This window comes from Pelecanus crispus, chromosome 1 (assembly GCF_030463565.1).
Source record: "Pelecanus crispus isolate bPelCri1 chromosome 1, bPelCri1.pri, whole genome shotgun sequence".
NCBI lineage: Eukaryota > Metazoa > Chordata > Aves > Pelecaniformes > Pelecanidae > Pelecanus > Pelecanus crispus.
The window spans coordinates 44,021,015-44,042,975 of NC_134643.1; the positions used below are offsets into that span (position 1 = coordinate 44,021,015).

General features: G+C 47.1%; 1 protein-coding gene across 3 annotated transcripts; it reads right to left on the reverse strand.

Annotated features, from left to right (window-relative positions):
- Positions 1 to 5,848: 5,848 nt before the first annotated feature.
- CSRP2 (cysteine and glycine rich protein 2) lies at positions 5,849 to 15,735 on the reverse strand. Of its 3 annotated transcripts, XM_075717336.1 has the most exons (6): positions 15,629 to 15,735; positions 10,570 to 10,686; positions 8,415 to 8,583; positions 7,289 to 7,421; positions 6,536 to 6,629; positions 5,849 to 5,925 (listed from the first exon to the last, which is right to left on the reverse strand). In XM_075717336.1, exons 2-6 carry the CDS (start codon positions 10,679 to 10,681, stop codon positions 5,849 to 5,851), a joined length of 585 nt encoding a protein of 194 aa, XP_075573451.1. In that variant the 5' UTR covers positions 10,682 to 10,686; positions 15,629 to 15,735. The 3 variants fall into 3 exon arrangements, with proteins under 3 accessions (XP_075573451.1, XP_009478746.1, XP_075573460.1); XM_009480471.2 differs by lacking the exon at positions 15,629 to 15,735 and having other exon boundaries at positions 7,307 to 7,421; positions 10,570 to 10,681; XM_075717345.1 differs by lacking the exon at positions 15,629 to 15,735 and having other exon boundaries at positions 6,542 to 6,629; positions 10,570 to 10,681.
- Between the last annotated feature and the right edge of the window lie 6,226 nt (positions 15,736 to 21,961).

The window sequence follows — 21,961 nt, forward strand, 5'->3', positions numbered from 1 at the left end:
TTTTTTAAAGTTCTCATGCTACAGATATGTTTGGAAGGTAAGAAATGATCTGAAATTGCATTCCAAAGGGGCTTTTCTTGAATGTGATGCACTGATTTTTGTTATGGTGTTTTCATATACTCATAGTGACTTGTTCACTGCTTCCTTAACTATTGTTTACAGAGAGACTGAAAATCAGGTTAGTTCTCTTCTAAGTGCTGTAGCAACCCAGTGGTTCGAGAAACCTGTGAGGGGAGTTTGGGGAGGGACCTGAAAGCAGATGTCTGAAACCAGTGTAAAGAATGTGTATCTGTATATAAATAATTTATCAAACAGTTTTCTCTCTGTGAGTGTGTGTTTAGTGTATTTAAAGCTGCTCATTTTCATTTTATTCAACCAAAAAAGTGTAGGAAGATATCTAATGAGCTTTTAGTGATGTTCAATATTGCTGTTAATAGGCATTATGCCCTGCAAATTCACTGCATGTTTGATGCTTGGCAAAATTAGCGTTTTCTGTAATATGCAGATTACAGGTAATAAAGCAATCTAGTGGTATTCCCAGCCCTTGCCTTAGTAAGAGGAGCAGTGAAACTGTAAATAGTTGATGTTCAGTATTTGCAAGTAAACATTTTTTCTGTAGTTGTTCATTGATCTCAAGACACACACTTAGTTTGCAAGTACCAGATATCAGGATTTACAGAAGTGCAGCGTTAGAGTACTTGAATGTTTAATACTGGAAAAATCAACATCGTCTTGGACACAGTTTTAATGGGAATGGTTTAGGTGTAGGGGTGGCAAGAAGCTTTTGCTATTTTTGTCAGACAAAATTTGTAATCCTAATGAGGACGCGTTCTATTTTGGTGAAAACAGTTGACATCAGTTATTCATATTTTTTTTTCTAATCAGGAGAAAGCATGAAGACTTTACAATATTGTTTATTTTAATCACCAGTAATGTTCTGCATATTTGTTCATACTTTTTTTCACATTTCTGTTGGGGGTCGGTTGACTTGAAGAACTTCAATCCACTTTTATTAAATACCACCTAGCACCAGAAGAGCAGTTCAGTACGTGATACAAGTTCTGGTTTTAGTTGCCCAGTAGCATTAACTACCATGAATTGTGTCATGCAGTCCACGTCAAAAATGTTTGCAAAAGAAGAGGTGATCTTTTGTAGTGCGTAGTTAGTTCTGCACTGTTTACTTGTCAGTAGCTCTCTGGTGACAGTTTTGTTGAGACCTGTAGAATTTGAGCAATGGTAGGTAGTTGTGAAAATTAACTTGCATATATGGATTTGGGATGTATGAATTTTCCAGTGCAAAATGTAACTTGTCTTGAGTAACACTGAATCGTTTGATGTGAAATCATAAAATCAAGCAGGGGGGAGCCAACTATGCAGTATTTTTCTGTCAAGTTATCAAACTTACAATTTACTTGTTGAACCAAAACTGCATTGCTTCTGAAACTTAACAAAGCTGATCCAGACCAACAGCAGATCAGACCAACTTAATCTGACATAGGTAGAATAAATGGGAATTTTGTCTTGGCCCTAAACATGTGCTGTTTCTTTGCAGGTTTCTGTATTCTTTGATGTCCACCAGATTTCTTTTTTTTCAATTAATGTGTAAAACAGCATCACTACATTTTAAGCTATGGATTTTTTTTGTATATTCTTTATTTATAACTGTGCCAAGTATTATTTTAATACTGTCGAGATCTTGATGTATTACATTGTGAACAAAAAAATCTGTAAAATGTTTAATAAATTAGCTCTCCTTACATAAATTAAATCTGTTAAATTTTGTAAGTTATTAATCAAATAAATATTGACTCTTAGATGCAGTGTTTGTCTTGACTTGGCATGTGATTTCACACAGTGTTCTTTCTGTCCCATTTCAGATGCCGTACCATGAGAAAATAGCTGCTATCTTGCATCTTATTTTGGTAAAGTCTTTCCGGAAAGATTTACAGTGTCTTAAAGATAGCATGCACCCAGTTCTGTGCTCATGTGAAATCCTGTGAGCTACTACACTGGGGTTTGTAGTACCAATTAGAGTTACCATTCGCTAATTAGATAATCCTTTCTTTTGAGCAAAGCACGCTGGCAAGGTAACATTTCTTAAGGGAGAATTCCTTCTAGGGAATGTTTCAGGTGGCCAAATGTACATATTTAATGACACTTGAGGTATTCTGAGAGTAAACAAGACATCCACATAGGGCTAGTAGGTATGACCAAGATGTGTGCTTCTAGGTGGCACTTGAAGGAGACAGAATACCTTGACTCTTCTGGTCTGCTAAAGGTCAGATTTTGAGTAGAAATAAGGTAAGCATCCAAGCTGGAATTTAATCAGGATATTTATAACCAGCAATATGTATTGAAGTATAAGGCTGGGACTTAAGAGCACAACTAATGGAGAGAAAAAAGTCTCTGTTTTCTCTCTGTTCTGCTGAGCCAGGGTTCAGTATTGACATTGAGAATTGTTGGTGCTGTTCTCCCCTTCCCCAAGCAATGGTTCTGGTGAGGCTGGGCCCAAGCTCGCCTCTGCTGAGCACCCTTTGACTTGTCTGGTAAAGATGAGGGAAGGTCCTTTCTTTTTTAGAAGAGACATTCTGTGCTGAAGATCTCCATCAGAGATTTGCAGTGCTCCATCAAGAGAAGTTGCTGCTCTTGGGAAGTATGGGTGGGCTCCTGATGACTTGAAAGCTGGTTACTTGGTTTGTTTTATTTGGCAAGAAGCCTGCCCTCTGCACCCGCATTATGGCTTGATTAAAGTTCACTCCCTTGCACCTCCCATGAACTGCCTTTGAGTAAAATCAGGGTTTTTTGCTATGAAAGCAATGTTTACTTGTGAATGCTCGCATTTGGATTTTATCCACCTTAGGCTACTGAACGGAGATCAGTAAAAATGGCACCTACTGGTTCCAGGTTGAATTTATTTGCAGTGTCTTATAAACCTAGTGCCGTATCTTGTAAACTTCGTGCCATACTCATATTGCCTCCAATCCTACATACTCCTTAAGATCTCCAGATCATGAAGTCACAGTACTTTTGAGGACCAATCTCTCCTAGAATTTAGGGCTCTAAACTGGGACTAACTCAAAGCATTACCTCCAGCCTGGGCTGAGCTTTTATGCATCAGTGCTTTGCTGCAGCTGAGAAGTTGACAGTAACCAAGTGAAAGCACTTCAGTGTAAGGTGCTCATTTCTCTTGACAAATATATTGCCTTCATGGTTACGAGTTTTCTTTTTTCCTTCCTTTCTTTGTTTTTCTGTCATTAAATAAGTTGTTGAGATGTAGAGCAGTGTGGAGCTGTGAGTTACTGCTATAACTTCCTCCAGAAAATGAAAGCCCTTGATTTTTAGCAGTTTAAATCACTTCTGATCGCGGCTTCTGGTCATTTTTCTAAGAATTGAAAGTTCTTTTTTTATAGGCAAATGAACAGTATGTTAGATGCCCGTTTTTGTCAGCATAAATCACACCTGCCAGCTGTGCTAATGTGGTGCTTTAGATCAACTACAGTAGCTACATCAACTAATGGGGGAGCAGTTTCATCTGCTCAGTAGTGTGTCAAGAGCATTATTTTGCTTTCTGTCTATCGAGCAGTGCCGCTCCATATTTTATAATGCCATTCCCGAGAAGAGGAAGCACTTTCATTGGGTAACGAGGCTTTGGAAAGGGGATGTTGTCATTGCCTTCATGTCCTTGGCTGCTGGGGCCTGGATACCACTTCTAAGTTAGAGCTGTCCTTGCTCAGGTTAGAAGAGTCAGAGGGGATCAACCTTCCTGCACAAGTGTCAAGCTGGCAAAGGAGAAAAGAACTTTTTCTTTTAGGAGAAAAGTATTAGGATCATCAGGATGAGTAGCAGGATCGAAGGTTTCTGCCCAGGTTCCCTGGGCTGTGCTGTTTCTGTCTCGCTCCTGCTGAAATGTGTACTGCCTTACTGTTGTCTTTTTCAGTTGTAATCTTTCCCTCTCTGTGAACTGCACAAGCTCTTGGCTCAGATTTTGAGCCGGCTGTTCTTCCTCATATCCACATTGTTCCTTTGTAACCTTTACAAAATGCTTTTTGTGTATTATTTTGACTAGTACGCATTTTTCTAATTAGGCTTTTGGCTTGCACTGCTTCACTGCCTCAGACCACGGTCATAGATGTTGCTTGAAACTCTGCCTTAGACCATGCCGACACATTTGCTTACGATCTTATTGTAGCATTCCCAGTCTTGAATGCGTCTCCATAAATTCACTCTGTGAAGGTTTTTTTTTTTCTCCCAGAGGTATCAGCCTGCTTCCCAAACCAGAGTTTCAAATCTCATCTTTTCTTTAAATAACTTCTGTTGCGCATGATGAGAGTTGAAGGTCTGCTTCAGGTGCTCAAGAAACTTAGGCCCAGATTTAAGAAAAAAAAAAAAAACACCAAAAAAACCACCCAGCAAAACTGCTAAGCTGTTCATACTAAATGCTGGTTACTTGCATAAAAATAGGGCAGCTTGCCTCAAACTGGGTGATGTTTTGCATCACAGTTTTAGGCTTAAGTACTTCATTCTCACATAATGCCTTTGTGGTGGGCTGGTCCTGGGTCTCCTTTTGAGCAGGTGACTCCCATTTGCTTCACAAGAAGTGCAATTGCAGGTGCTTTCAGCTCAGGCCTCACAGGCTTACAGTGGGAGCTGCTCCAGCCACCAAAAGAAGCCAAGCTCTTCTTTCTGTAAGCTTTTCCACTCAAGATCTGGCTAAGGCAAAAGTAATTGTCTCCTAATCATAGACCTTTAGGAACTGCAGCTAATAAAGTCATGTTAGCAGAGGCAAGGACCCTGACTGTTACCGCAGTCACCCAGCTGGTGTGTTCGCATGGAGTAGATCTACACTGCATTTGATGTGTTTAATTGCTATTAATCCTTGCCCATCAACATGGATTCAAGTCACGTTATCTACCAGAGTGTTTAAAGGTGGAATTTTATTCTGCTCTTTTGTTGCACTACAGCTACCTTGTCAGGCACTGTCCTCAAGAGGCTGAAACCCTCCACCATCTTCAGGGAACTGAGGGTTGTAACACTGCTGAGAAAAGGTTAAAAACTTCTCTTAAACCTGAGTTTGTTGTAATAGTCCAGAGCTTGGTCAACTGTGCAGTAGGGATGGTACTCATCTGCAGCTGTCTCGGTAGAGTACACCTTCTGCACAGTTAAGTCCTGTGCATAGTAACACCTCAATACCGAAGCAGGTACAATCCCGCAAAATACTACGGTGAAAAAGGTTTGTTTTCCATTCACTAGAGGCTCTATAGCGGAGACAGCCAGCCATTTAGGCACACAGCTACTTATAATCTATCATCTTCAGAGCTGTGTCACTGCACAGAGCAGTAGATTAAGATTTACTACTACTGTGCAATGACCAGCTAGCTGCCTTACACATGCGTGTAATAATGGAGGACAGTCATTCACCACTGAAGGCCATGACCAGTGCTACATATTTCCAGCTTTCAGTCATGTTGGGCTTTCAGTGAAGGTCTGCACCAAGTCTACAGCAACATCTCTCCACCCCTGCACCCCCAAAGCACCCCAACTCACCTTACTTAGCTTTTTATTGCTGACAAAGTGTGTAACATTTGGGTTTAGGATACATCAACAAGCAAAGCTTTATTGAATTGATACTCAGTATTAAAAGTGTTACAGTGTGATACACAAAGCAAGGAAAAAAGCAGTGCTTTTTTTGGAAAAAAAACAAACCAAAACAAACCATCTGCTGAGTGTATGGCCCAAGCACTACAGTAACTAGTAGCAGTTTCACAGTAGTTAGTAACATTTAGGAAACTCTCTTCTTTCTTGTAGCAGGATCTCAGTAGAGCCATAAGGGGTTTGGAGCCGTGCCCCCTCACTGGGCGTGAACGAGGGCACCGGCTCCCTGGCCGTAACCAAATCCCTTGGGGCCGAAGTTCTTTGCATAACAACCTGCGAGGAAGATAACCGTGTAGTAGCTGAGGCTTCTGGCTCATTAATTAAGAACAGCACTGTCTAGGCTAAGCCCCTCAGCCGCTTCCCATTAGTCCCCAGAACATCCTCATCGGAAGCAATGCTTAAAAACATTCTGTTAAGCTGCGTAACTGCCATGACTGAACTCAATAGCCATGGCTGTGCGGTCCACGTAGCTCCCACACTACTGTGAAAGCAAGTCATACTTTGGTTCTGTGGCTAGATATCTGTTAAGACACAAGTTGTTCATCAAACCACTGTGTAGATCAAGTTTATATCCATGATACCATGCAAGAAGGCATGGCAGGATGCTTGCTAGCTTGTTTCCTTACTCTGATCTGCTCTCTGACCCATGCAGAGGGCATGGGCTGCTGCTGCATTTCTCACTGCATAATGTTTTGCTTGATGCAGATGTAAGCTACATCCGCAGCTTCAGTAATATTCATTTCTCAGCTCGATTCCTATGACTTATAGAGCACTTCCATCTTGACAGGAGCCTGGAAGTTTCTTATACCGGGAATAAATTTAGCATCTGTCCTTGTAACGCATTACCTTGAACCATAAACAAATGATCTGTTTCTTTCCTCACCTTTACAATAGATTTCTCCCTCTTTTTCAGTTAGGGTTGTAGATTCTAGGCTTTTTCCACATTTGGCACATCGGAAGCAGTTTTTGTGCCATGGCTAGGGAAAAAGAAAAAAAAAAAAGGATAGTTTAAATACACAGAATGCCTGAGTTGATAGAAAAAATGCATTAACTGGAGATGCCTGCATTAGTATTGTTTATAGATGACTGGTTCAATAAAAACCAGTTCAAGTGCACCAGTAGCAGAGAGAGTGTCTGCATTTCTGCGAGTGGCCCAAAGCCCAGAATTCCACACAGCATCCTACTCAGGGCAGCATTTTGAAAGGTTTGGGCTTGCTCTAATCAGTTCAGAGCAGATCTTGGCTCTCTGTAGCGAGTCTGACAGCCGGCAGACTGGCACACAGTTTTATTCGGTATTTCAGAAACCATCCCCTTTCTGCTGAAACATTCGTAAGCTGCACACCACAAGACTGTTCCCTCTTCCGGGGGCAGAGCACTGCTGTGGTCTGCTTCAAGCCTCTGCCACGAGACCATATTGAAGCTTCACCTCTGAAATCCAAGGTGAGCGCTCATCACCCTGCATTTCAAGTGCTTTTTGTTCAATTCAGTTGATTGATTTAACTATTTCCAATGCTGAGAAATGCAACTTTAAGGTAACTCTGCCCTGCAGTTGGTTCCCTGCTGGAACCCACATAACATACCTTGCTCACTTTAAAGTCCACGTAGCAGGTACAAAATGGCACATGCAGTTCCTTACCTTTCCAGCTCCTATTACTTTCTCTGCCGCATAAACAGAATCGCCACACCTAGAGCATTTCTCTGCCCCTCCGAACTTCTGAGCGAACTTTGAAGTGTTTGGATTTGTCGTGGGTCGGTGGGGAGAAGGCGTGCTGAAAGAAACGGGACATTTGTTGTCTTCACTCTTTTACTAAATGACCTCTTGCTCTCCTTAACAACACTAACAGAGCAGCATCCAACACAGAGTACAGAATACAGTACTTCTGCAAAACTGGAGAAGTAAGTTACCAGCAAAGCTACCCAATTACACTTGGTAGGGAGGGAAAAAGAAAACAGGCGAGAAGAGAAAGGCCATGCTTCAAAGGATAAAAGGAAGCTAGAGTAAAACCTAGTTTTCTGAGGAGCCTTCACCTTTTTACTTCTCTTGAAGTGCTGAATTCTGTATCAGCACATGGATTTATCAGATAGTAAGCTACAAATAATTCTGTTAAATTCCTGTCCATTGATCATAATCTGGAACCTGAACTGATCACTGAACCTGACTGCAGAGCACATATATTGTAAATGTCAAGCAATAATTTGGGAACTTGCATGAAACAAGTTGCGAGGCATACCTTAGCTTTTTCCCACATGCTTTGCTTTACAGCAGGAACTTAATCAGACGAGGAATGCTTACTATTTAATAGGCCTTTTGGTTTTGGCTATAATTAAGCACAAATGGTTCTTCATTTGCCAGTTAAAAATTCATTCTTCTTGTAGCCCCAGATTCTCAGCTCTCCGAATCCATCCCTGCCAGAAACTGTTGAACGTTTGCATTTGCAGCTTATTTAGGAGAGCGACTCGAGACCCACGGTCACCTCTGCGGGCTCATGCAGAGCCATCAGCAGCTCTGTAAGCCAGCCCCCTATGGCTCATGCATAGCGTTAGTGCATCTTTACCCGCACCAACTCCTGCTCGTACGGTGCCTACTCACATAGTCACCAGTGGAAGCTTTGTACACTGCAGGTTAAATGGTATTTGGTATACTGGGGTATTTTGCAGCATTTCTATTCTAGACAACGTAAACTAAACCAAATCCAGCCTGAAAGACTCCTCTGAAAATAGTGCTGGAGGACAAGGGTCAACCCCCAACTCAGCTCGCTCACCTCTCAGGCTTGATGCCTAGTCTCTCTCCCCTGTCCATGTTCAGCGTGCCAGCCCCTTGGCCATAGCCGTAACCTTTCGGGCCATACTTTTTTCCATAGCAAGATTTGCAGTAAACTTCAGCATCATGAATCGCTACAGTTGTGCTGTCCAAGTTTTTCCGGCAGACCACTGGAGGGAAAAAAAAAAAAGTTAAACTGCCTTAAGCGACCATTTCCATCAGCACATGTAGTAAGCCAAAAGTCAAGTGAGAACTGATGTTATGGGTTTCCTTGTCCACAACTCTTCCTATTAGGCTGCGGGACTGCCAGAGATTAGAGGGAGCAGGTTGTCGTTTGAATTAGTGAATTATGCTGAGCCCTATAAAGGGCTCTATTCCCTCCCACCTCTTCATGACCATGACATTTAAAGCCTGGAAACTTGCTGTGGTTTGATGAATGAGGCTGCTCAGAAACCCAGATAGCGCAGTCAGCAATTTCCCTTGACAGATGCCGTACAGCATGAAGCAAAAGTCTATGGTGCAGAAGAGCCCCTGGCCTGCCCTTTTGGCCAGGGTGGGGCTGGGGCAAAAAAAAAAAAAAAAAAAACCAACCCTTCAGGGTTTTCCCTCTGCCTCAGTACTGGTTTGGGGCAGAGTTGGGACTGTTTCACAGCTGTCACCAGAGGGGCCATGCTTTTCTGGCATTCCTACATTGTCCTTCAGCACAATGGAAGTACTCTGCTCAAGGTTACAGTAGAAGGCAGAACTATTTCCTTCTTAAACCTTCTTTTGTATCCCAACTGGCATGCTCTTTCCGTCTGCAACAGTATTATGCCCGTGATAAAGAATTTGGGGAGGAAAAAAAAAAAAAGGCCTTATGAATTCTTTGTTTAAAAAGAATTTTAAGGTCTTCAAAATACAGGGTGACCTTTGCTTATGGCATTCATTCGCTCCAAGTTTTTTTTTTTTTATAAGACACAAATATCCAATAAGTAAATCAACTAATGCATGTTTGTTAAGTCTACAAACTTTAACCCCACCAGAACTATGCGCTAAGGAAAAGCAAATACTCAGACACACTAGAGCCATTGTTTGACTTTAAGTTCCAGGTTTCTTTTAATAGAAACTCCCATAAAAGGCTGAAAATGAGGCAGCCGAGACATCTAATCTTTTTCTGTGACTGCTGTAGAGCTCAGGGAAAGGAGCGTAGGTGCGCCGAGGCTCGCATGCCAGCACAGCGCGCTGATGTTATGCTGCAGACTAACAGCAAACTAGCCTGAGAGGGCCAGTTGTGGCTTATACGAAGAGGGCTAAACCCTAGCTCTGCCCGTAGGCATTAAACACCCGCAAGCGGGACAAAACAGTACCTCGTGTTTGTAATAAGGTAAAATTCTCTGATTCAGACAGACAGGCTGTCTGTTTGCAGCGTAGGAGCCTCCGATTCACAGCGCCCCGTTGTTCCCTTCATCTAAGCAGAGGTCTTTTCAGCAAAGAAAGCGATTTTCAATGCCTCGCTGGGCTTGTTGGTTGGACTGGAAAATAATGCTTTGGACTCCTTTCATCTGAAATAAACCACAGGCCCCTGTGCCAAGAAAGCCTAGGCTTTTGGCTGTGCTAATGCGTCGACAACTCGGCTGTGCTCAGGCACGCCGGTGTCCCGGTCTGCGCGGGACTTCAGGGCAGGGGTTCGATAACTTCCTTCAGCTGCTGCCGGCCCCGGGACCACCAGGAAAAGTCTGGCTGAGCTCAGATCAGTGCAAACGGGGCCCTGCCACTGGGCTTTCTCCTCTGTATGAGCAACACTTAAGCCAGGCTTCCATCCTAAAGATCCCTTAGACTCCTGAGGAGAAGGCTGGCGGGGGGCAAATGGAGGAGAAAAGCACGATGTGCTCTGCTTTGGGAGGTGCAGCCCACCCCTCCCACGCTGGACAGGTAGGATAATACCTCTTCAGGAGACAAGCTCTCCCTTCGGCACCGCCAGACCCAGGAAGCACACGGGGAAGCAGGAATCAAGCCCAACACGTGATGGACAAAGCCATCTCTGGCCGCAGCCATCCCCTGCGCGTCACGGGTGTCAGCTGAGCACAGGACATCTCCTGTGGACCAGCACCTTGCTGTTGTGACCCCCCAGCTATGCCAGGAGAGGTTTTGCAGGGGAGCGGGAGGGGAATACTCACTGCAAAGAAAGCAGCACCGGTGGAAGCTCCTCCCGTCGCACTGGACCTCCTCAGCATGGTAGACGGTGCGGCCACAGGCGCCGCATTTGTTGCCGCCTCCCCAGTTTGGCATGGTGACTCTGCGCGCCCAGCCAGGCGGGAAGGGAGAAGGGGAGAGGTTTGTTAATCACGGTGTCCTCCACCACCCCGGCTCGAGGACAGTTGGGGTTACAGGCTTCTTTAAACCAGGTCTGTGAAATCTGTATATCGGAGCGCAAGCCTGCCATTTCACCAACTGTTTAAAAACGTGACCTTCTGCCGCGTGAGAAGTTTTTGTGACCAGATCAACTTCTCAGCCCTTCAGGTCCCAGAGCAGACTTAAAGGCTTAGGCGGGCTCTCTACGGCTATTTGTAAAAGCAGATGGACTGGCAAGAGGAACAGAGGCTGCTGCTGCTGAACAGCAAGAAAAACAGAGACACAGTCTTCACAAAACGTGTCCTCCTGTCGCTGCCCAGGCTTTTGAAAATTACATAAATTGGATATGCACAAATTACAGTTTCATGCACAAGGGCTTTACTGTACCTTGAGCGAACGCCCCCCCAGATGGATATAATTTCAGTTTCTATGCTTCATTAACACTGGGCCTCTCGTCTGATGGAAGCAAACCAATTGTGCCAACAACGGCATTTTGTTTTACTGCAGGGCCTATCATTTGGGATGCAGTACAAGCCAAAGTTCCTCTCACCGGAGAACCACTTACTAGGGCTGTAGGGACATTCTGAACTCCTTGGAGATCACACCTGCACTTCAAAGAAGTTTAAGAGGGGATTATTTCCCAGGGACTCCATTCCTATTACATGAACTGCACCTTTACCAGATAGGTACATGAACCAAACCCAACTGCTCAAGGAGCCACAACTGTTTTAGAATCATAGAATAGAATAGAATCATCTAGGTTGGAAAAGACCTTTAAGATCATCTAGTCCAACCATTAACCTACACTACCAAGCCCACTCTAGACTAATCAAGGGTAGACCAGACTAAACCATATCCCGAAGTGCCACATCTACCCGTTTTTTAAACGCCTCCAGGGATGGTGACTCCACCACCTCTCTGGGCAGCCTGTTCCAATGCCTGACCACCCTTTCCGTAAAGAAATTTTTCCTAATTTCCAGCCTAAACCTCCCCTGGCACAGCTTGAGCCCATTTCCTCTTGTCCTATCGCTAGCTACTTGGGAGAAGAGACCAACACCCACCTCACTACAACCTCCTTTCAGGTAGTTGTAGAGAGCGATAAGGTCTCCCCTCAGCCTCCTCTTTTCCAGGCTAAACAACCCCAGTTCCCTCAGCCGCTCCTCATAAGACTTGTTCTCCAGACCCTTCACCAGCTTCGTTGCCCGCCTCTGAACACGCTCCAGCACCTCAATGTCTTTCTTGTAGTGAGGGGCCCAAAACTGGACACAGTATTCCAGGTGCGGCCTCACCAGCGCCGAGTACAGGGGGACAATCACCTCCCTGCTCCTGCTGGCCACAGCATTCCTGATACAAGCCAGGATGCTGTTGGCCTTCTTGGCCACCTGGGCACACTGCTGGCTCATGTTCAGCCGGCTATCTACTAACACCCCCAGATCCTTTTCGGCCAGGCAGCTTTCCAGCCACTCCTCCCCAAGCCTGTAGCGTTGCATGGGGTTGTTGTGACCGAAGTGCAGGACCCGGCACTTGGCCTTGTTGAACCTCATACAGTTGGCCACGGCCCATCGGTCCAGCCTGTCCAGGTCCCTCTGCAGGGCCATCCTACCCTCGAGCAGATCGACACTCCCACCCAATTTGGTGTCGTCTGCAAACTTACTGAGGGTTTTAAAATAAAGTAAAACTCCCTCTCGTGCATTACTTGGAATGGACACTCACTCAGAAGGCTAGCGGGGAGGGACAGGCACCATCACCCATCATGTCAAACTACAGCCTTGGGAAGAGTCTCCTACATTAAGCCAGAAGCAGCAACTGTCCCATCTCCAGCTCAGCTGCCCCCTGCCCACCGCCCCTGCGCTCGTGCCATCACCACCAGCAGTTCCCACCCAGCTCGACTGGGAGCTCCTCCTGCTCCTCCCGTTAAGCGTCCTGGAGTAAAGCACCAAAGCAGAGCACTGCCCACCACCTTCGGCTTTTCCTGGGCTCTCCTCCTCCCGCCACCACCGCAAGCTAACATAGCAGTGTTTCTTGAAGGCTCATCTCCCAGTCATTGCCAGCCTGCCCTGGACTCGTGACCGCAGGTTAATGCTGGTTCGCTCCCCCGCAGCTCCCCGCCAGAGGACCACCTCTCGTAAGCCAAGAGCAACCAGAAAGGGTTAACCATTCAGCCTAACCCCGCGGAGCTGCCCAGGCCTCATCACCCACCCTGCTCCTTACTGCCCCTTGTTTCAGACAGGGTTTCTGGGCGAGGACCATGGGTTTGCCCACTGGAAGCCCAGAGGGCACCTCCAGCCACCCTGCCCCACCAGCAGCACCATTCCCCCCCAGCAGGCTCCCCACCGCAGCACTGCGGTGCGGTGCGAGTCAGCTATCAGTGTGGGAAGGAAGGAATTTGTCGGGAGCTTCCGACTTCTCTCGGCACAACTCACCCTCAGTTACCCTTAGAAAGCTCTCGTGTGTCGGCCAGACAGGGAGAAGACACACACGACAGCATCCCCACGCAATGCCCACAGCCTGCTGCCTTCAGTCAGCTTTGCCGCTCATCCCTCCGAGCCAGAGGCAGAGGACTACCAGTCTCCAGTTGTGGCCCTGGCCAGCAGAGAGGAACTGGAAGCACCGCCATCACACAGGGAGCCAGAGAGGAGCATTTTGCTTCAAGATCCCCTCTCTCTAAGGGGCTCTCACCGACGCGTGGGAGAGACCTCGGTGCGGAGTGAGGGGTCTCGTGGGCGCCCGGCTGCTGCCTCGCGCTCCCCAGGCAAGGTAGAGCAGACTCGCAAATCGCATCTCAGAGCGGCCAGTTTTGGCTAAGCCTGAATTAAGTGACCCATCTAGCTAGTGCTGCTAAAAACAAGCCTCCTGCCCGAGCAGCCTGACCAGTAGTTCAGCAGTTTTAGGGATGCAGGGAAGGTTGCGTGGTTCCCAAGTTAAGACATGCTGCCAAGTAGCTGCTACAAGACCTTTGTCCAAGACAAGCAGACAGCCATTCATGGCATGTGGGAAAATAAGATTAGTTTATTAACCTAAATTGGGGCATCTTAGGTACATTCCTAAGCAAAGGCTTAGGAAACTTCCTCGGAGGGGTTGAGCAGTGCCATTTGCGCACTGACACTAATTACTGAGATATCCCTTTGTTTAATACTTCCACGGGATTAGCACCATTACTGCTCCATGGTTTAGCACTAATACCCTGACCGAGCTCATAAAATTAGTTTTATGACATTTCCCACTTTGCCTTTGTCATTCTTGGCACAACTGTAGAGTCTAAAAATTAAGATTCCATTGCTTTTATTCAAGTGCTTGGCTGTGCTACCGCACAGCAGCTGACATCAATCATGGCAAAGAGTGTCCTTAGTTAAAGGGAATATAGGCTGCGCAAAGTTTTGGAAAAGGAATGCATGGACTGGGGGGAAAAAAAAAAAGAAAGAGAAAGAGAAAAAGAGATTCCTTTCTACTTTGTATGCTTTCCAAAATGTAAACGGTATTTGGTGCAAGAACTACTTCTGTCTTTTCCTCTCACCATCCCCACACTCATGCTCTTTTGTGCATTTACATGAGTCTAAATTATTTTAATCATTTTGTTAGCAAACAATTATTTAGTTTCCATGCACACTGGAGCTGAGGACCTGGATCAGGTTTCCAGCGTTGCCCCAGACTTCCCACGTAACACTGGGCAACACAGGGTGCAGCTCCACCCCTTCTTCCCACGGGAGATGAAGTATTAGACGATCTGGCAACCATTAGCTGACTCAAATCTTCTGATAAGGGCTCTGGGAATTTATTAAATGAAAAGCAAAAAGGAACTGAAGTCAGTACTTCAAGGTGACCTTGGTGTCTTCCACAGAAGGTATTTCCATTTATCCTCCCCATAATGTTCCCATGACGGCTTGCGTGGGAGGAAGGGCAGTATTTCTTCAATTACTCGACAGCAAGGGCTTCCCTGAAGCAGCGGTGCCCGGCAGGCACCTAAGGGGAAAAGGGCCGATGACTTGAAGAAGCTCTGCACGTAGGACAGCGTACAAGCCCGTACTCCTGCCCGCGAGCCGCTCTCTGAGCGCCGCCGTGGAGCTCCATGCTGCCCAGGTCTCCTTTGAGAGCTCCACAGGTAGCAGATTCAGACTTCCAAATCCGCGTTAAGCCTTCCCTGCTCCCTCAAGGCTTTTTGGCTAGTTCGGGCAGGCCTTCGGGGAGCTCAAGAGCAGTAATTAAAACATCCAGATGATCTCACTACCAGGACCAACTATTTTGACTTTTGACTGCAGGTTTGTTGGCAGCTGCTGTCCTCTAAGAAGAAAATCCTGACGTCTGCTAAGCTCGTACCCAGTCAAGAGGGGAGCGCGTTATTCGGCTAGCGCTCTCCGAAGCGCCAGGGAACAAGCCACGGCAACTGCCAAGTCCTTTCCAACCCGTTTGTTAACAGCAGATGTAAACACAAGAAACCTAAACCAGCCCTAAAGACAGACACTGAGGAATTTCGGGCTGTCCAGCTCACCCTGGATCGCTTTCTCGGCCACCGGCCGGGCAAGCCAAGCGCGTTGCGGCTCCATCCGTGACAGCAAAGCCAAGCGGCACTGGGGACACCGCAGCCCCCTGCGCTCCCCTCCCCAAAAGCGGGGCTGCTCCGCCGCCGCTCACGCACAGCCCCCGCGCCCCCAGCCCTCCTCCTCCCACCCCACCACCCGGAGCCCCATTGCAGCCCCCACGGGGGGGGCGGGACGGGCCCCACGGGCGCAGCTTCGGGCGGCAGCGACCACCGCGCCCCGCGGGACTGCGACCGGCTGCGTGGGGATCTGCCGGTGCCCCTTCCCAAGGAGCCGGCCCGGTCCGGCCTGGTCCGGTCCGGTCCGGCCTGGCCTGGCCTGGCCTGGCCCGGCCCTGCCCGCTCCCCACCTGCCCTGCCCGGCCCGGCCCGGCACTCACCGCCCGGCTCCTCCCGCCTCGCCGCGTCTGAGCCCAGAGCGGCCCCGCAGCGACTTAAAGAGCCGGGGCGGAGCCATGGCGGCCCCGGCCCGGCCCCGCTGCCGCCGCGCAGCCCCGGCCCCGCCGGGCGGCAGGGCTCTCACCCCCACCCGTGGGGCCTGACCCCATCCCTGCGGGAGTCGGAGCCCCCCCAGCCGCGTCCCTCAAGCGCTGCGGCGGTCGCTGGGGCATCCGAGTGCGAGGGGAAGGAGGCGAGGGGTGAAGGCGGTGACCCCGCTGCAGCCACCCCGAGAGGCGGGAAGGCAGCAGGAGGGAGCCCCGCTGCAGTCTCAGACAGGACCCCAGCCTGTGGGGTGGGGTTTTTTTTACGCGTTTTTAGGATTTTCCTTTAAAATTCTACACTTCTTCACCCTCCGCGCCAGGTGCGCGCAGGCAGCGTGACCCTGTTTCGCCAGGAACACGCGGGAAGGCGTGCAGGGCTCCGAAACACGCTCCTGAGAAAGTGGGCTCGCGTGGGGCCTGGTGTCTGCAGGCACCCCTGGGAGAGGGATCGGCACCCCAGCTCCCCGCCACACCATCGCTCCAGCATGGATTAATTAGGAAGGCCTTTAATAGTTGTCGTGGTTTAGCCCCAGCCAGCAACTAAGCACCACGCAGCCGCTCGCTCACTCCCCCTACCCCGATGGGATGGGGGAGAGAATCGGAGGAGTAAGAGTGAGAAACACTCCTGGGTTGAGATAAGAACAGTTTAATCATTGAAATAAAGTAAAATAGTAATGATAATAGTAACAATAAAATAACAATATACAAAGCAAGTGATGCACAATGCGATTGCTCACCACCCACCGACCAATACCCAGACAGTTCCCGAGCAGCGATCGCTGCTCCCCAGCCAACCCCCCCCAGTTTCTATACTGAGCATGATGTCGTATGGTATGGAATAGCCCTTTGGTCAGTTTGGATCAACTCTTCTGGCTGTGCCCCCTCCCAGTTTCTTGTGCACCTGGCAGAGCATGGGAAGCTGAAGTCCTTGACTAGCATAAGCAGTACTCAGCACCAACTAAACCATCAGTGTGTTATCAACATTCTTCTCCTACTAAATCCAAACCACAGCACTGTGCCTGCTACTAGGAAGAAAATTAACTCTATCCCAGCTGAAACCAGGACAATAGTTTTCACAGCAATTAGGCCTGTCTGCAGCGGCCAGTTCGTGCTGTGGAAAACAGCTCAGTGCTTGAGCTGCTCTTTAAAAGCAGCCCTTTCTCCCAGGTCCGCAGGGCCACCACGCACTGGCTGGTTCCGTGGAGGTTGATGCACAGAGCTCCCTGTGTTTAGAGGGCGGCGCAGGTTTATCTCCTCCTCTTTATTAATCAAACACCAAATCACCTAGTCATCACCCATACGAGTGCCAGGTTGCTGCGTTTCAGCCCAGGAACGACTTCTCCGTGCGTACCAGAAACGAAGCCCAGCGAGGCAGCTCCTTTACAAAACCTCCAGCGCCAGGACCGTGCGGCGAAATGGCTGTCTGCAGGTCAGGCGTGAAATAGGTCCCATGGGACTCCTACGGCACGCGGCTGGGTGGCGTGCAACCCGCCTTGTGCAGCGGCCGGTCTATGGGGCCGCCAAATTGCCTGTACCGCAATCATTAAAAATGATCCCTGTGTCAGGCACACGAATCGGAAAGGTTAGCGGTCCCCTCCCCTTAAAATGCGCTTCCAGTGTGCTGCAGCCTGCATGCTGGCAGCCACAACTCGCTGACATCTTTTTTTCCTTCCCATTTATGATTTTCTTTTTTCATTCGTGATGAATTGTGAATGACCAGACTGTGCGCGATTTCTGCCCATCTCAGAGCCCTGCTCCATCAGCAAAGCCAGTATCGGTTCCTGTAGAACAAGATGGTGCTCACTGCAAGCAAGACCAAGAGTCTGACCTCAAACGTCATAGCAGAAATTTTAGTCTAGGTTTTGAGGGAAGGGAGCGCAACGAGAAGCAGAAGTATTGGCAACTGTTGTCTCGCGACTTGGAGTTTACATGAAGGGAGAGGATCTCTCCACGTCAGACAAACAAGAGGCGTGTGAGTCAGAGCAGGCTGACTCCATTTATTGCGTGAAATGCCTGTGCTCTCTTGTCCGACCTGTCCCGCTCCCAGCCCTGCTGGAACTATGTGTGATGATGCTAAGTTGTGTATCATGTCTCCTCAGGTAGCCTCCAAAGCTATTAGATTTTCCCTTCTGATAACATTTCCTACAGACTATAAAAAATAAACAGCAGAGGTCCCAAAGAGAAGAGAGTAGCGTTGCAGTTCTAGCGAGGTCTGACCGTACTCAAAGAGAGGAAATTCTCACTGTGCCTAAGGGGCCACACTGGCGCGAAATAAAACACTCTTCAGCGGTGAGGCACTGTTAAGTGAGCTAGAAGAGAGTCTGGCATTCCAGAATTAATTTTCTGATGTCTTGTATCTAGTCAGTCTGTCAGAAGCAGAGTAACTATGAGGGACAGACATAAATATGTCAATAAGTCCATTGCTGTAGGAACAATATTAAGGAATACATTACTACGACACTCAGGAATAAAACCTTGTAATGAATGAAAACATAAACAAGAATGAAAACTTTTACCACATACTTTATTTCTGTTGATAATGACTATTTCTATCAATGCATTTTATAAAGGTACTTATAGATACACATATATATATTAAAAAAAAATACTATAAATACATACTTACTTTATATATAGATATAAATATAGATATTCTAGCTCCTCAGCAGATTTAGTCTTCTCTGTCTCTGTCTTTCCTGAGGGCATAGTTCAGAAGTTTTTAAAGATAAAGCCTGCATCCAACCCTGCCACATTCCTCCTCCATGTCCTGCGCTCCTTCACCTTCTTACCCTGCGCATCCCTCTCATTACCTGAGCAGCCCCATCACCCCCATCACCCTCCTCGCCACCCTCCTGGCATGACCCCATGCTTCCCTGCATTCCTGCCTAACACCTGCCATAAATTCCTCTTTCCGACTCACATGCCCAAAATCTCGGATGTTGCCTCTTCTCACTGGCATGGGGTGGAGCTCCCACCTAATCACCACACCAGGTCCCTGCAGGCAGTGGGGCTCCTGCAGCCTGCCAGCTTTCTGTCTGGCTTCTGCCATTTTGAGCTGAGCAGCTTATAATTAGGACAATTTATTTCCGAGAAACAGCATTCAAGTGTATTAACAGCTCCCGTTCGTTTCCCCTGCTGATTCGACAGCTCTGTGAGTGGGGAGGTGTGCCTCTGTTTTCTTCTGCTTCCTTGGCCATGGGAAAGCCCACAGGCTGTACACAAAACCAGTTCTCCCTTCACTTGTAAAATTGACCCAAAGCATGTTTATCACCTCAGAACAAAATTCTCAAGGTTTTAGCTATGCCGTAATTTTCTGTAAAAGTTGTTTTCCATGTTTCGGGGAGCTGAGAAAATCATCAGCTTGTCTGACCTAGTTACTTCTCAAAAGACTTGTCGCACATCAGTGTCCTCAGGCCTTTTACATCCACTAAATACCTTCCGCTCACCTGGGATTATCTTATCCTTGTTTGATCTTGTAAGCATGACTGCTTACGGCAGAGTCAATCTGCTTGCTCTGCTCTTACTTCTCGCTATTATTTTATGAAAGTTTATTCTAGATAGTCCAGATTTTACTTTGCAGGGGGTTTAGTCATATTCTGACATCGTTTCTGTCAGACCTAGTTTTATCCAAATACTGCTACTACTGATAGAGCTCTCTTAATTGTGTTCTTGACAGAGCATAATTTAGCTAATTTTCCTATTACGAAAGATTGTTTTAAAGCTAGCATTAGAGCTTATCATTTACCAACCTTCGAGGTCGGCCACCTCACAGTGGTTGCCGTGGTGCCTTGGTTAATTTCCCACTGGCCAATCCCCAAATTTGGTCCTAGTAAAGGGAATTTTTAAGTGCCCTCTATGCAATATCAGCTAGTGAAAAATTAATTCATGCCTAGATTTGCCCTGTCGTAGAAGAGCATGTGCTTAGCTAATTTCCTTATCTAAATATTCATGCATCCCAATAGTGCTATGCATTTATTCCACCATAAATATGACAATGATAAATCAATGAAGTTTGCACAAATTAATGAAAATACAGCAGATGATTCTAGATTTTACCAGAGCTGTGGGGTTTTTTTGAATCAGCTCTTTAAATGCAAAGTACAGATCTCAGAGACATTCAGTATGAGAAGGCTGTGCTTTCCACGCTCATTGATTTCTTTATCTTTGGTCATATTTATAAATTATTTTACTTCTAGGAAATTTTAATTCTAGGATGAAATTAATTACAAAATCCGCATTTGCCTAGTGATTATAAGAAATAGCTATTTGGGTGTCCAATAAACAACATGATAGTGTAATTTTATGAAACCTGTAAGTATTTGCACGTTTGTTAACCCACACCTTTATATCAGTGATACTTCTCAATATAGAAAACAATGGTCAATTTGTGACCCTATTCAAAATCTATCCAGATCTTCCTTTTTATAAAACATTCATTTTCTAATCTTATACCTCATGATATTTGATGCCTGAGATATAGGGACTGACACTGAAGAGTTCTCTGCTATCAAGATTTTAAAACTAAGAAATGAAGAAAATTTTTCATTTAAAGAATTTGCTTTGTTCTAAGTCATGACCAAGGGAGATATGTTTGTTTTGACAAGTACCTCAGAGCTATTAGGCTTTTGCAGCATCCCAGATGTTTCCCACACTGAGGAATTCTTGGCCCCACCTTAAGCACCAAAGCATCTAATATTATTTACAGAAAGGGTTGCAGAGGGAGATTGAGCATCACCTGCATAAGTCATTGCTTAGGTTAATTCTACCGTATATCTCAATATGATTTGTAGTGATAAGAGGTCAGTAAATCACCCAGGTTACCTCCGAGCGGGGCAGCACGGTTGTGCAGACGTGCCAGGAGAGCACCGCGCTTTGTCGTGGTCCAGCCTGCATCCCTAGGGACGGCCACGACCCAGTGCTCGTGGTCTGGGCAGATGGGGGAGGCAGGCACCACTCACTATTTGGGATGCTGAGCCATCGCTCCTCACTGCTGACATAGTTCCCCTTCTTTGGAGGTCAGGGCTGGAAAGGTCCTGCCTGGGAATAGTGCAGAGCCATTTTCCCACCCTCGCCGGTTCAGTCGTCTGGCACAGGGTTGCGGAGGAGGCAGGGAGCTGGGCATTGACCACACGCCTGCTGCGATGCCCACAAGCATTCAGTCCCCTCCCCTTGCTGTGAGTTCAGGTTGTTTCTCCCAGTATAACAGTGCCATGGGGAGAGGCTGAGAGGGAACCATCTGCCGCATCCAAGGGCCCCCTGCAGCCAGGGCCGTCTCCCACCGCATGGGAGGCTGCGGCTTGAACCCCTGCTGCAGCCCCAGGATTTGAACCCGGTTTTCATGTGGCCAAGGCCAATGCTGCAAACAACAACTTGGGAGGTGGAGACATGCAAGCCCTCTCATGCTTGACGTGCCCCGAACATGCCTCAGTGGGGCCGAGGGGCAGACCAATATCTGTCTTCCAGAGTCCCACTTCCCTGTGGGCTTTGCTTTAAGGGCTCTGAGCAGAAATGGAGGCATCTGTGCAGCTGCCCACTGTTGAAAGTATGGCTGCTGGTGGGATTTTAAGGAGATTGAGCAGTCGGTTTTGTCTCAGAGGCTCTCAGACCCTTCTCCATCTCAGGAAAGCTTTCTGGACCCAGCATGTTCCTGGTCCCCCAGGGAGAGGGATCTGGACTCCTGCAGAGAGCTCCCATTCATTCCCAGGGTCTTGCACGCAACGCTTCAGCCTGATGTGAGGTTTTATCTAAACCCCATAAAGATGAAAGAAACACACGGTTTGCATCTAATCCTAAATACATTTAGCGAGGTAAAGCACAGTGTAGGCTGCCGGTGCTGATGTTATCAGGTGACAGCACTGTAAAAACCCAGCAAAACATTGAAGTTATTATATTCAAGTTCTGAGGTTTTGAACGGAGGTTTCTGAAAAGCCTAGAAAAACATGGGCTCTATTTCAGGTGCCAGCTCAGCAGAATACTAATACCTGGACTAGGAATGATGTCACCTCCCTGGCAGGAGGCATAATTTAGGTTGAAAGTATTGATTTCTTTAATGAAGCTCAATTTATTCACCATACACTCACAGATTATCCCTCGCGTCGTGCCATGGAAAAACCTGCAGGCAAGAGCCTTGGTAATCTCAGCCACATACAAGCTCTGTCACTGACTGACAGGATTTCATTAGGGCAGGACAAAATCTGAGGA